Source organism: Ixodes scapularis, unplaced genomic scaffold (genome assembly GCF_016920785.2).
Source record: "Ixodes scapularis isolate PalLabHiFi unplaced genomic scaffold, ASM1692078v2 PGA_scaffold2__306_contigs__length_199485367, whole genome shotgun sequence".
NCBI lineage: Eukaryota > Metazoa > Arthropoda > Arachnida > Ixodida > Ixodidae > Ixodes > Ixodes scapularis.
In genome coordinates this window covers 55,117,547-55,132,364 of record NW_024609857.1, presented here as the reverse complement: position 1 = coordinate 55,132,364, position 14,818 = coordinate 55,117,547, and the positions used below count along the sequence as shown (strand labels likewise).

The 14,818-nt window shown below is 42.3% G+C and overlaps 2 protein-coding genes across 2 annotated transcripts; one reads left to right on the top strand and one right to left on the bottom strand.

Moving 5' to 3' along the window:
* Window positions 1-2,247: 2,247 nt before the first annotated feature.
* Window positions 2,248-14,571, bottom strand: LOC8025936 (centrosomal protein of 83 kDa). The gene is made up of 10 exons (XM_029978798.3): window positions 14,491-14,571; window positions 14,318-14,418; window positions 14,044-14,194; window positions 13,362-13,583; window positions 12,795-13,293; window positions 10,354-10,838; window positions 8,901-9,074; window positions 8,417-8,517; window positions 7,671-7,830; window positions 2,248-4,898 (listed from the first exon to the last, which is right to left on the bottom strand). Exons 1-10 carry the CDS (start codon window positions 14,503-14,505, stop codon window positions 4,689-4,691), a joined length of 2,118 nt encoding a protein of 705 aa, XP_029834658.2. The 5' UTR covers window positions 14,506-14,571; the 3' UTR covers window positions 2,248-4,688.
* Window positions 2,425-4,957, top strand: LOC8025937 (dephospho-CoA kinase domain-containing protein). Its single transcript, XM_029978799.4, has one exon. It carries the CDS (start codon window positions 2,425-2,427, stop codon window positions 3,127-3,129), a length of 705 nt encoding a protein of 234 aa, XP_029834659.2. The 3' UTR covers window positions 3,130-4,957.
* Window positions 14,572-14,818: the final 247 nt, after the last annotated feature.

The window sequence follows — 14,818 nt, the reverse complement described above, 5'->3', positions numbered from 1 at the left end:
ATAAGTGAAGATAAATACTCACAATAAAATTACTGACCATAAATAATCCCAATTCTGAGAGTGGCCCAAAAAGGTTACACTGCACTACCGAAAAAGGGCAAAAAGTAGAAAGGAGTGAAACATGCCACCTCCGACATGCGAGAGAAAGGTCAGTTTGCGCCTCGGCTGCTTAAAATGTTCATAACTCGAGAACAAAAAATCTCCCGAACTTGCGGCTTGCACTCCCTGTCACAGAAGGGATTTCCCCAAAACATATATTTTATTAGTCAAAATGAAAAATTTTACCCCAAATCCGTGCCTGAGTTAAGATGAAATTACCCATACGCACTGCATATCTGTTTGACATAAGAAAATTTAACAATTACATATCAAGTTCGGTATTTCAAACTCAAAGCCGAAAGCAAAAGGTCCCAGAGGAATTCTCTAACGATCTGCATTCCTCCGTATTGAGAGGAAGTAAGCGCCGGGTGCCCGCACTTATGGATACGGACTTCTAAGTAATTTTTTTAAGTACACTACTCCAAATGTTGTTAATGTTTATGGTTGGATATTGAGGTAACTGCTAACAATAAGTAGAAAACCTTACATGGGCCAAATTTCTGCTCAGCAGAGTGCCTATGCGAAGCCCCATTCAAAACGCTCACAGCACGAGATTCGAGTCATAATTGCGGCCATACAAACAATATATTACAATTTATGTTGGTAGTCCCTGATAGACTACTGTATTACCTAACTCTGAATAAAAAATAAAATAAATAAAAGGCGTTTTTTTTAAGAAGATCGACTCCAAACTTGCTAGTTCTTCGAGATATCAGTTTTTCAGGCACATGTAGCGCATTATACATTTATTGCACAATTTTTAAATTATACTCAAAAGAAAGAGCTTAATTGACGCTTTACGGTGATGTAAAGATCATAAAATATGTTGATTAGGTCACACAGCACAGCTTGCTGAACTTCGTCAAATATCGTCGCAGAGAGGTAGTTTGACAAATAAAACCAAATACATTAAGACTGTTATGGCCTAGACGCTTAATTAGCATAAAAAAGCATATGTTGAGAGTGTTCCCAGAAAGGTTATATTGATGTAGCGTAAAAAGTAAGGAAAATTGATGTAGTGAAATATGACACCCCCGATAAGCTGGAAAAACGAGTTTCCTCCTTGGCCGCTTCAACGGTCAATAACTTGAGAACAAAAAATCCGATGAACTTGCCGTTTACGTCTTCTTTTATTATATGAACTTATCGATAACATGTAGTTTTTTAAAAAAAGAATAAAAATGCGACCTAAAATTTGTGCCCGAGTTGAGATGAAATCACCCGTATATAGTATAGATATACAAAAAATGTTGCATCGCCCTTTGAATTTTATTTTTCACCACTATGTGATTGTGTCCGGGCTCGCACTAAAAATATTCATGTGATTCTCGACTCTATGAGCCTGTTTGCGTGCAAAAAATCCGAACACCCAACCAAAATCGCTGTAACGCTAAAAAAAAAAAGAAAGACGTTTACAACTTTCTGTAATGCCAAATTAGAGCGCAGTTCTTGAGGAGGAGGAGGGAAGGGTACTGAAAGTAGGGTATATGGTATACCCCCTCCTTCCTTCTCACCTCCTCATCCTCCCTGCTACTCCTCCCCCCGCCTCCTCTTCCTCCTCCTCCCCGCGCGGTGCATTGTGGGAAATGTCCTACAATGCACCGCGCGGTTTCGCCGACGCCGACGGCGACGCCGTCGCCTCTCAAAAAAAAAAAAAAAGTGTTTAGATGTTAGAGAGAGTTCAACTGCTCGATTAAGGTCACGTGGTTCGTGACGAAAGCGTTGATTGTCTTCAAGCGTGTCCATCCGCTTTCCTTCTTGCCACGTGATAACAAAACGCATGCGCACTTGTGTCCAATCTGAGCGAGAGGCGTCCGCCATTAAATTGCAAACGATCCCCGTGGTTTGAGACGTTTGTGTCGTTCATTCTCTTAAATCTAGGCGCTCTAAAAAAAAGCCTTGGGAAGTGGCGCCATCTCTGTACTTTATCTTAAACCACAAATTGTTGGTGAATCTTTTAAACTTTCAACTATTTGTTTTTATACTTTAAAACTCACGCTGTGTACTTTATGTCAAAAAAAAAAAAAAAAGACAACACTTAATTTTTTTAATTTTAGCAAACATTACTGGCTAGAGTTCTTAAATAAGGGAGGCTAGCTATCATCATCATCTGTTTCATGTTTCGTTTTCGGATGAATACTCGGAAGTGAGAACGTGTTATGGTGAAATCTCGGCCCATTTTTCCTCCCAAGTTTTCCCGGTCGCTGGCCTGTCCTTCGTTGCCCGCAGTCTTCCTTCTCCAAGCATTCTCCAGATCAAAAACGCTGCGAGATTGAGACGTGATCACCTGGAAGATCCGCTGCGGTACCCACAGCGAACCACACCATGTATCTGGTGGGACTCACCGGTGGCATCGCCTCTGGAAAGAGCAGCGTAACGGGCATCCTCCGAAGCCTCGACGTCGAAGTGATCGACGCCGACCGCATCGCGCGAGACGTGGTCGAACCGGGAAAGCCGGCATGGTTCAAGATCCGACGCGAATTCGGCGCCGAGGTCTTCCTCAGCAACGGTCAGCTAGACCGTCCCGCTCTCGGGCGCATCGTGTTCAGCGACGTCACCAGGCGGAAAGTGCTGAACCGGATCACTCATCCCGAGATTCACAAAGAGATGGCAGCCCAGTGCCTGAAGTTGATGCTCAAGGGACATCAGTTCGTCGTCATCGACGTGCCTTTACTCTATGAGACCAAGACCGTGCTACGGTTCCTCCACAAGGTCATCGTGGTGAACTGTACGCCGGAGCAGCAGCTGATTCGGCTGATGCTGAGGAACGGACTGAGCGCCGAGGACGCGCAGAGCCGAATCCGAGCGCAACTGCCCCTTGAGCAGAAGTGCGCATTGGCCGACTTCGTGATCGACAACTCGACGGACCCGGCCCATACCAGGAAACAGGTTGAAGACGTCGTCCGGACTCTCAGAGCATCGAGGACTCACTGGAAAATCCGCGCCATCGTTTTTGTTGTCCTCACGGGAACGATTGTAAGTGCAGCGTGGACGGTGAAACTATTTTGGAGCTTCGCGATGTCACGATAGCCGCACGGGGTTGTAGAATTTTTAAGTGTTACACGGGTCTTTTTATTTCAAAGGATTGGGGCAGGTGTATCAAACACGCATGATGACGTTAAATATACTAATAGGCGCTAGTACTAGTTGTGAAATATGCCAAAGACAACTGGGCCATATAGCATCTCGGTTAACTTTGAATTTTATACAGACTCTTTGAGGTCTGTACTTTCATTCCATGGAGAGCCGATATATAGGGTGTCTGCAATACCAAGGCTGGATCTAAAATGGGCCGTAAAAATTGGCACCTGTTAGTAGCTTAAGCTTTTCGTCAAAGGTGTATTTCACAAGTGGGTTTTACCTTGTAAAATTACAAATGTAGCTGTCTTTCTGTAAAAAAAAGGGCCAGAAACTTGCCAGGGTCAATGGTGGACGGCGATGAAGACGACGAAGTCGAGTCGTGGGGCGTGTTTGGCGCATGTATTGATACATGGTGCTACCTCCTCATCAAGACTGCTCGCGATGACCATGGTCTATTAAAATGAGCACAAGTTTTTTGTAATGTACCTTTACTTTGGTTTAAAAATAAATGTGGACAATGATAGCAAAACCTGAACTAACAAAAAAGAAAATGCGGTTACATAACGACAGCGCTCTTGCTGCCGACAAATTTCGTTTGACGTCGTCTGCCTTTTTTCGTTGATCGGCTACGTTTTCCAACAGTGCTTTTGATACCATCTATCAATACGTGCATCAAACGCGCCCCGCCACTCGACTAGGTCGTGTGCGTTGCCATCCGCCATTGACCCTGGCAAGATTTTTGGCCCTATTTTTTACAGAAAGGGAGCTATACTCTGTGATTTTACAAAATAAACTCGCCTGTGAAATTCAACTTTGACAACAAGTTTAGAATGTTACGTGCAGGCGGCGACTTTTACAGCCCATTTTAGATTCAGCCTTCGTATTTCAGACACCCTATACAGCGCAAAATACCGGGGGAGTGCCCACAGCACTTTCACTGAAAACTGGGTTAATCTAGACATGGGAACTTGTCCGGTCAAATCGGGCACTTAATGTATACTTTGCAAAATTCCCAAGTTTGGGGAAATAGTAATAGTGGGCGCTTGAACGAAGTAGGCACTTCCGCAGTATTTTACGGTGTATACCACCAAGTTATTTTTTTCAGATCAGGATTGCTACATCCCATATCCTATAGCTTTTCTTTCTTTTTTTTGTGCAAAGTTTACACACGTCCAATTATAAACATGTGACTTGAACTGAAAGTTTATTCATCTAGTCTCATGTCTATTATTCTATACTTGGCATCAGCTATTTAGTGCTACGTTGTCAAGGCTAAAACATCTTCCAGAGTCCTGCAGCTCTGCACTACTACGATAGCGTGTGGCTTCATCTTGCATCTCATTCGCACTCGCTCTCAAGCAAAGGAGACATGTTGTGGCACTGTGAAAGCTATGCTAGCTTTGACAATATAGCACAAAATAGTTGATGCCAAGTATAGTTAGATAGTATGAAGCCTGTTGAGTAAATTTCAAATTATATTTTCATACTTTGACACATGCTTTGGGAGCTCAGCTCTTCTTGGTGCTTGCAGACTCCGAGCTGGACTCGGATTCCGCACTTTGCTTCATTGACAAGCAGCTGCTGACATTGCTTGGTGAGCTTTCTTGCAGTTTCGTAGATAATTGGTTCACCAACATTGTCAGCTGATCCATCTGCTTTTGCTGCTGTGCATCAAGGTGATCCAGCTTCTTCTTCACTTCAAAAATGTCACTGCTTTGCTGAAGAAAAAAAAAGAAAACAACAATATTCAACCAAAAGCAGTAATGTATATTCACAACAACAAAAAAAAAAACTGCTTTTGTAAAAGCAGGTTGAGATCTTTTACTTTTTCCTGTGGTTAGCTTTTTGTAGTGTTATGGCAATTTGAGCTGTACACTTATGAAGTGGCTACTGGCTAACCAAATTGCAGAGTTCCACCTCCTGGGAGACCATTTCAATGAATTATCTATCAAGAGATGATCCTTGCTTTGTTTTGACAAGGGGCATGACCACCTGTTCAACGAAGGAAGATGATGTTAAAGAGACAGTCTCGTTAAATGCTCCTTTTGCAATAACCAACACTTGCAACCAAAAACAGATACCTGTTCCATGCTTTATGACCTTGCAGGAGTTTATTCTAGGCACCGGTTAGCCAAGTCGAAGAAATAATTTTACGGCTCCCTTAAATCTTAATAAATTGCCTTCTCGATCTACACATAGGCATCAAGCATCAATCTCTGTATGCGCATTGTACACCACTTGGACTCATTTACATATCCTATATTAAAGTGAACTGATTTAAAGTCAATTAAAACTAACAAATTTCTTGTGTTTTACACTGACAAGGTCACTTGTCTCAGCCAAAGTGATGCTACCTCCTTTGCATACTGAGGAAACCGAGAGCATAAAAATGGACTGTTGACACGCTTCTAGCAATTTTACCTTTTGCTTCTTTTGGGCTGCTTTACCTTATTCATCTAATTCCTGTTTTGACCCTTTTGCCGGAAATAAACAATGTTATCTAAGTCCTTTAAAGTATAGATTCGCTGAATTATCCATAGATTAATCTATCGACTGAGAGTGTTGGGTAAGGTACATCTAAAAGGTACTTCAAGCAAAGTACAAAGGAAATGATATGTGATGTACTTCAAGTAAAGTAAAAAGTACACTGGGTGCAATGTACCTGAAGTAAAGTACTATAAATACAATGTACTTTAAAAGCAAAGTACAAGTATTTAACACAATCTTTGATGATGTCCTTTAATTCCCCTATACAGTGATTTTGAACTGGTATGCATTGCCCAGGGGTAATCAGGGCTGCATGACCTATTTTCAAAAACAGTGGCAAATATTTGATAAAGTCAAGTGGCCACAAAGTAGTCATTTTCATGAATGGAGCCAAATTCAGAAGTCCCTCTTCTGAATTTGGCGCCGCTTGCACTAGATTGTTGCGCCATGACGTTGGCCCTGTAGCTCCAGCAAGCAATACTTTCAAGAAGAAATGTCCTCTCTTTAACGAAAAAAAAAAAAAAAAAAATAAAAATAGTGGGTGTGAAAGTAAGCTGGTGATAATTAACCATAATGTGACACCTGATATTGGGGTGTGAAAAAATTAAGGAACTTTCAAGCCGAAGGAAAAGAAAAAAGAATGTCTCAAAACATTGCGACGTTCTCCTCTGTTGTCTTTTTCTTCGACTTGAAAGTTTAATTGTTCTGCACCATAGTTTCAGTTGCTTGATTATGATTCATTTTGCTCTCCTAATAATTTAAACCTCCCCGCTTGCGCTGACTGACTGAGAAGTAGCGAGAGTTCAAAAAGCTAAGGGGAAGCCGCCCCCAGAACAACCGGAGCGATGCATCATCTGCTCACATCTCTGGTGAGAGTAGAATATCCCACCCAGTATTTCTTCGGAGTTCACAGAGCATCATTTCGTGATACAAATTTAACAAAACCAAATTTGGGGAATGTACTTTGAAGTCGGAAATTGTACTTTCCTCGGAAAGCACCAGAAAAAAATACTTAAAGTAAACTACAAGTACATACTCAGAGAATGTACTTCGAGTAAAGCACAAGTTGCCTAAAGCTACTTGAAGTAGTACTTTAAGTACAATGTACTTGAAGTATTTTCCAACACTGTTCACTGATTAATAGTAAAACAGCAATCGCAGCACCACATACTTTGAAACCTGAAAGGCATGGCGTGAATAGTATGGCTGAATGAATGACGCAAAACTAAATGATAATGCATTGTTGTCTCTGCCCTCATGCTTGGATGCCATGCCAGAAACAAGTTTTACATACACCAACCTTGCACTGAAAGCAGTGTATGTATCAAAATTATTTGTTTTATGTGAACTCTGGTCGATCCTAGCACCAAACTGTACAGCACTATACCCCTACTCTAATTCACACCAAGTTTGAGCACAGCCGGTGCTACATTACAATGGAGCCAATCAAGCAGTGTCAAAAGTGCATTGTCATGGCCCTTGCCAATCATCTGCAGTGAATGTCCCATGATCCTGCACTTTTATCTGTGCGTGATTGGTTGAACTGGTGATAGCAAATGTACGAAAACTATGAGCACAGCAACGATGCACTTTTCGCACTGCTTCATAGGCTTATTGTAATTTGGATCGTGCCTGCACTTGGACTAGTGTGGAACGGAGTATAGTTGACATTAGGCGTGCTCCAGTACAAAGTAACAAGCATAAACCCTATGCTGCCCGCTTGCTTGTCGTGCCTGCATATGCTCATCTCAACTAACAGCTCACGCTTGTAACTTTGGATTTACTCATGCTTTCCTTGAAAAGGAGCACGATATCATATAGAAAGACTTAGGGCAAAGACAGTCCTGCATCTGGACTATCATGCACTTGTGTTTTTACCTTCGTCCAAAGTTTTTCAACACCTATAGGACAATCAAGATGTCTGAGGCAGCTCGAATTCTTCAAGATCAACTTTTTAGCCGAGCTAATTTCCAAGCACAAAATGTGGCAGAGGCTTAGGTTACCTTTCTTGTGGTAGCAGCGAGGTCACCAGTGCCTTGAGCTTTTCCTTCTTCCTCTGGGGGTGGGGAGAAGTCTAGCAAAGATCGAAACTCTTGCTGTTTCCTACGCAGTTTCTTCAGTTTATGCTGAAGTTGGTTGTGAATATCGAGTGGCACATTCTGCCTGAAATGTAAATGTAACGGTAAAATTATTTTAAAAATCATTGTAGAGACTGCAAAACACTGAGGTCTAATTCCACACTTTCGATGTGGCAACAACAGACATGCGTTGATGCTGTTAGCAAGCTCCTGCAGTGCTTTATCATAAAGTTTGCCTTCGTCAGTAAGGCATACTTAGTGCAAAGCTGGGAATATAGTAATAGTGTGGCAGACCACTTTCTTTTGTTGTTCAAAACCTTTTTTGTTTTGTTCACCGTCTTTCTCTCTTCATCAACCTGAATAACAAAAACAAACTGATTTTGAATAATGTGAGGAGAGTCATAAGCAGTAAAATCTAAAACAATTGAGCTGTGAGGCATCCAGGATATGTAATCTGCAGAGCAAATCCTTGAAGAGAAGGGAGCAAAGTGATAATAGATGCATATGAAAACACTTCAAACTTGTCAGAAAGTAAATGGGTAAAACGGACACTGCATTAAATGGAGCAGGTGTCAAGGGCTGATGAGTTCTCAAGTTTGACGAGTCATAGACTGGGCTCTGTCATCTCCTTCGAGTGTACCGAATACAGCAGCTGAAACAGTTGGCAGTACCTGAGCTGGTGTGCCTCAGATTCAATCTGGCGGTTTGCTGATTTCAGCTCCTTGATTTTGGCATGGTAAGCACTTACAGTCTTCTGAAATTGTTTGTTTTTCTAGAAAAAAAGCAAAATGAATATTCCATTGCACCACAGCTCTTCTTCATCCTGAAACAACTTTTGACAAACTAAATGGACTGTAGTCCATTGCAACTCAAGAAGGTTGGGCAAGAAAAAGGAAGGCTTGTGAGGAGGAAACAGGCAGAACACTGGAGAGGAGAGGGGGAAGCCTCCTTCTTCCTCCACCGTTTCGTCTGCTTCCTCCTCCCCGACGTTCCTTCTCCTCGTCCCACCTTCTTGACTTGCAACTAACTATAGTAGTGGAAGTTCAAAATACTGCAGCCAGAATGTGAGTAATAAGTTCTGTCACTTCAAATTATAGTACCAAAATAAGACCTTTAGAGAAAAGACATAAGCATTTCTTTTGTGCAAGTACAGACCTGTTTAAGAGATCTCAGTTTCCTGTTGAACTCTTTGTGAGCCTGTCTTAAGTCAGACTCAAGCTCCTCAATTCGTTTTACATAGTCATATTTCTCCTGTTCCCATGACAACTTCATCTGCATGTTGACTTTTTGATTCTGCTCGTTAATCTTCATAACATCTAATTGGGCACCCTGTGTGGACACAAAGATGAATGAGCACAAGACAGCACTGATCTTTAAAATGCAGCTCTTCTATCAAGAAACAGTCTGGATGGTTCAAGTATCACTTTACTGAGGAACTGTAATGATCAGTTCAAGGTCTCCATCAACTCTATCAAATAATGCTAAGCCAGAAAGGGGCATAGCAGGCAGACAAGAATTTATCGACTGGTGTCATTGAAAAATAGCCCACCCTAGAATGCACTGCTCCCTTTTATCTTTTTCCAGTTCTTAATCACACTAGATTTACTTGGACCTGGGACATAGCAGGAAAGCACTTGAATCCTACTGTCTGCCAAACCTGCGAAAATGTTTTTCTTTGTGTTGCCGTGTGGTTCCTTAGCACTAGAATTACCCTACTTCCAGCAAAACTCTTTGCAAACCTTCTTTGAGGTTTTTGTAAGTTAATTTTCCTTTTTTTTCCATTCATCCTTTTGCATACAGTTAAGGTCATCATTTGACAGGTCTTTAACACTTTTCAAATCAGACATAAAAATGGTATCACCTTTTCTCTTATTCAAATATAATATGATATGATAAGACATTTGTTAATTTTCCAAATATCCTTGAAAAAGAGTTTTATTCGAAAATAGTGCAGACATGAATAGTACTAAAGCAAATGGTTAAATAACACTGAATCGAACCCCAGCACCCACTATACTCGTAGCATGCAAACAATGAATAAAATAAGAATTAAAAGAAAGGTAAACAATTGTCCACCTCTGTCCAAGTTACTCTACCATAACAAACAGATGAAGGCAGGGTTCCTATTCACCTTGATACTAAAAAAAAAAAAGGGCGTGAGCCATATATTGGCATATGTAGAATGCATAGAGATTAGAATATATTGTCAGCTCTCGTTTCAGATAAAAAGTCGTCAATCATCTTATTATATATAACAACACTCTTGAAAGGAAAGATCACTAAAAATGTAAAAGTGACAAGAGCCACTGAAATTCTGACAACCTGCTATTCAATGCAGACACACATCAATGTGGGTAGCTCATTCGACACACAAGTTATTTTTTAGGAGATATGACTAGATGGATGGATGGATAGATGCTAACCGCTGTAACCTTTATAATGGGCGGTAGCTTGTGCCAACTAGTTTAGAAGCTAAAAACCAAAAGTGTGACTCCTCCCCTTGCCCTTTTAAGCCAATTTGCTCCCACTATGCACTTTTGTAACTTTCACTAGGGGGTCTGGGATATCACCAGGATGACTGGTGCCATTTTGCCCACTGGTGACCGACCTGAAGCTCCGACTTCAGCCTCTCGACCGTCTCCGAAAGGCCGTCCTTCTGCTGCATTGTGCCTTCGATTGCTGCCCGGTCTTTCCTGCGCTCTTCTTCCAAAAGCTCCAGCTTCTGTCGTAGAACGTGGTTTTCGGCAGTCACCTTGTTGGTGTCCTCCCTGACGGCCAAGCTCGCCTTCAGCCTGGTCCTGAGAGCCAGCATCTCTTCCTCGAGTTCTTGACGCTGGCTCTCCTGGGCCTGCTTAAGCCGCTTCATCTGCTTCTCGGCTTCCATCAGTCTCTGGTCGGCTGCAGCCTTGGCAGTGGCCACCTCCGAAAGCTGGGCCTCCAAAAGCACTTTCTCAGATTCCAGTTGCCGGGCACGGTCCCAGTCTTTGGTCCGTGTCAGCTGGTGCCTCCGTTCTGTCTCCTTCTCTTTCTCAGCAGCTGTCCTCTTGTGTTCGTTGGCAGCTTTCAGTGCTAGTTTGGCGTCCAGTTTGGCATCTGTTGCATATCAACAAAGATGATGTTTGAACTTACTTTTCACGATCATGCAAGGGACACCAACAGTCAGCAACAGGTTAGGAGTAAAGGTCAATGCTCCACCTCCAGCGCAAGCTTTCTGCTTTTGATAACACTCCATTGCGCACAGAGCCAATGCCTGGTGGAAGGCAACGAGCGCATGCTGCAGGTGGAGCATCTACTGCATTCTTAAGGCCCGTTCACACTCTTGCGACTGCTTACGACCTCTTAAACCTGGGTTCCTTAAAACTTCTTAAACCAGAGAACACACTGGCGCCATCTATTGGGAAGCAGTGTAAACTCGGCGGTCCGGCATATTTTTTTTTATTTCTCGCGCAATATCCTTTCTTTTTTGGCTCGAAAAACTTTTGTCAATGTTATAAACGAGCCTTTCTATGGGTATTACGCACATTTGACCTCGGAAATCCCGCAAAACCTTTGCTTTTGTGAAATGCAGTTCTAGGGTCACCGCATAGATGGTGCCACAATGTCAGTGTGTCCCCTCATTCTAGAAACATTTAAGAAGTTGTAAGAGATCTCGTCTCTCTCAGTCGTACTCGGTCGCAAGAGTGTGAACGGGCCTTTAGTCTGTCACCAACTGTACAGCCTTTGTCCTGCACATATCTGCCACATGGACCTGGCCTTTTTTGGCCCTCACAAGGGTTTGCTTGAAGCTGCAGGCAGTTCAGAAAACTTCAGTGGTTCTAGGAAGATGTAAGGTGTATATAACCTAAAATCTAAAACTAATGTTAGTGCAATGCAGACTTGTACCGTACGCATTACAAGTAATCAAATTACTTGTAATCGATTACTTTTTGGAGTAATTTTGTAATCAGTTGATTACTTTTATTAGGCAGTAATCACAAGAGTAATCTGATTACTTTTTGAAGTAATAAAAATTACTTGTAACCGTTACTAATTTTCCACGGGACCCCCCCTCCCCCCCCGCACACACCTTTTTTTTTCTAAAATGACAGGAATAAAATTTGCGTCTTTTTCCAACAGAAAAAAAAAAAAAGATTTTTGCGGACCTGTAGGAAACAAGGTCCACCTCTCTGTATGTATAGTTTCTGTAAAGTGACAGTTTTTTTGTTTGTTTTTTTAGCTGGGATTGAGATTGGGGAGCCCCAGGAAAGGCCCCAGTGCATGACTAAGGGCATTCAGGATGAAGTTTGAGGGAGCAGAATGTAGCTTTGTAAGTCCTTTGTTCAAACTAGCCCCCTCGCGCACACACACAGAAATGCGAAAAAAAAAAAAAATCCTGGTTATGGTACCTACTCGCAGCCCCTAGGAGAGCCAGAACCGAAGAATGTCTAAAGCGGACGCAAAATATAACAAAGCCAGTTCAAATACACGTCAAGATCCCATATATTTCCCCTACGTGGTCTTTGCGACAAGCAAGGTTTCGAGGTTGGAGGTAGTTCATTGTTCTGAGCGCTAAAGTTGTAAGTCTTCACACAATAAAGTAATCGGAAAAGTAACGATTACTTCTTAAAGTAATGTCCAGTTACTTTTGCTGTCGAGTAATCAAGTAATCTAATCGAATACTTTTTAGCCAAGAGTAATAGTAATTGTAATCGATTACTTATTTTTAGTAACGTGTACATGACTGGTGCAATGCAAACTATTTTTCAAATGAGCTGTCTGCTCATTGTCAAAAATAGATGTGCAGATACTGTGAGAGTTTAATGATTTTAATATCTTACAGCTCGACAGAAGTTCTACTGTTTGGGATATTGTGATGTAATAAAGCATTGTGATGTAATAAAGCATATGTAAGCCGATCCACAGGTCAGTTTACCCTTTCCTGTATTCCCATCCTTTCTCAGGTTAAAAATCTGACTGCCATTTCTCAATGTTTTTTATTTATATATTCTAAAATCTTATTTATGACGTGCTAACAAGTGGTGCTTACCCAGTTTCATGCCATTCACTTACTTGTTAACTCCACCATAGCTTTTCTATGTGTGTTCTCCAGTTCAGCCTTCTGCTTCACAGTGTCTAACTTCAGCTGCAACAACTCAGCTTTGTGCCGCTGTTCAGAGTCTGCAAGCTGTCCCTTCAGCTTCAGCTTTTCTTCCTCAAGGCTGCTAAGTTGCAGGGAAAGGTTGCCAACCTCTTGTCTGAACTTGCACACCGTCTGATCAAAAGCATCTCGTTGTGACTGGGCGCTCCTCAGCTTTGTCTCCAAGTTCCGCCTTAAGTCTTCAGCTGCTGCCATTTCTTCGGCATGCCTTTGCAATTGCACCTTCTGCTCAGCAAAAACAGCATCCTTGTCCCGTTTTGCATCTTTAGATTCTATTAGAGTATTCTTCATTTTTAACTGTAAATCTGCATATTCTCGCTGAAGTTTCAGCAATCGGCTCAGCACCTCGTGAGCACCTGTGGGGTTTTCTTGGGAATGAAGACGCTGCAGCTCAACTTGAAGTCTGTTGATCTAAGTATAAAGAGGCATTAGACAGCTGCAGTGGAGGTGGGCTGGAGCAAGCAGATGACATGGCATACCTCGGCCTTCTGTTTGAGTTTAAGCTCCTCTTCTGACCTTTGGTGGGCCCGTCTCTCATTCTCAAGTTGAGCTTTTAACATTGCATTTTCCCGGTTCGCTTCATGAAGCGACAGCCTTGCTTTTTCGTGGCTCAGCTGTTGCTGCTGAACATACTCAGCAAAGTTTGCCCGAACTTCCTCCTCTATTTCTGTCCGTAGTTTCCTACGATCCGTAGAGCTCAGCTGAAAGTGTAATTGCAATTATTCAACAAAATGCAAATGTCATTGTATTGACATTTTTTAGCACACTGACTATTTACAGATTTGGTCAACAATAGTTTATTGCAACGCTAGATATGGAGTAGAAGCTCTGCCTTTAGCGCAAGCATTCTACCTTCGATGGCACTCCAGTGAATGCTTAGCTAAACACGATGAAAGACAACGAGCTCTTGATGGAAGTAGTGTTTATCCTGCAGATCCCATGTTGCAACGGACTGTAGAGTACATTATATGAGAGACCGACACATAAGAGTAAGCAGTGGAGGCTCAGTTTGAAAACATCATTTTCAAACCTGTAATTTAGCAGAACAACTAATGGAGTTACATTCTTTCACCAGCAGATGGAGCGAGCGAACTCACTTCCAGGAATGAATGATATACCATTGCTAATGACGTCAAATTCGCTCTATTAGGATGAGTGTACCTGAACTCGGATTTCCTTGATGATAGCGTCTTTCTGAGTGATGACTTTGTCTGCTCTCTGTAGAATATTAGCATGGTTTGCTCGGACGTCCTGGATAGACTGCAGAGCATCTCTCAAGTCCTTCTGAAGCCTCACATAGTCCTCCTGCAAGCTGAAGTAATAACGGCATATTAATAACATTTATAATAAAAGCCCCCTGAAAAATAGCGTGGAAAGATGTGCACGTGAAGGCTTGATTTATGCATCAGATGCCACATAATTTTTGCAAGTATACCTGACGTGTGCAGCCTTTAACTTGTCCAAATCGGTGCGATGCTGCTGGCTGCTGCGCCTCTCGTCAGCTAGCATCACGCGAAGCTCTCCCACCGTTGGCTCCTGCGCCATCGTGTGATTTCATTAACTAATGTTTAAAGGTAAACCTGTGATTTGCGTTATGTCGTCCCCTACGTTAGCATTGGTCATCGCCAGTGGACGGATAGCTGGTGGCACGCGTTGTATCCACAACAAACATTCGTAACAACCGCTGGAAACGGGGCGCCCCCTGTGGAGTGGGGAGGCTCAAGTGCGCTCTGCGCCCTCTGCGCCCAAAAAAAGTAATACGTATTAAAAGAATAATCGTATCAACTTGATTTTGTCGGTCAGATCGAACACAATGAATAAATTTGAATATTTATGCATGGTAGCATTGTGTTTGTAAGAAACTTCAGAACAGAAGCGGAGGCAGCAGCTGGCAGCAGATCATGTGCGTGAAATTTGTGACGCCGTACTGGCTGTA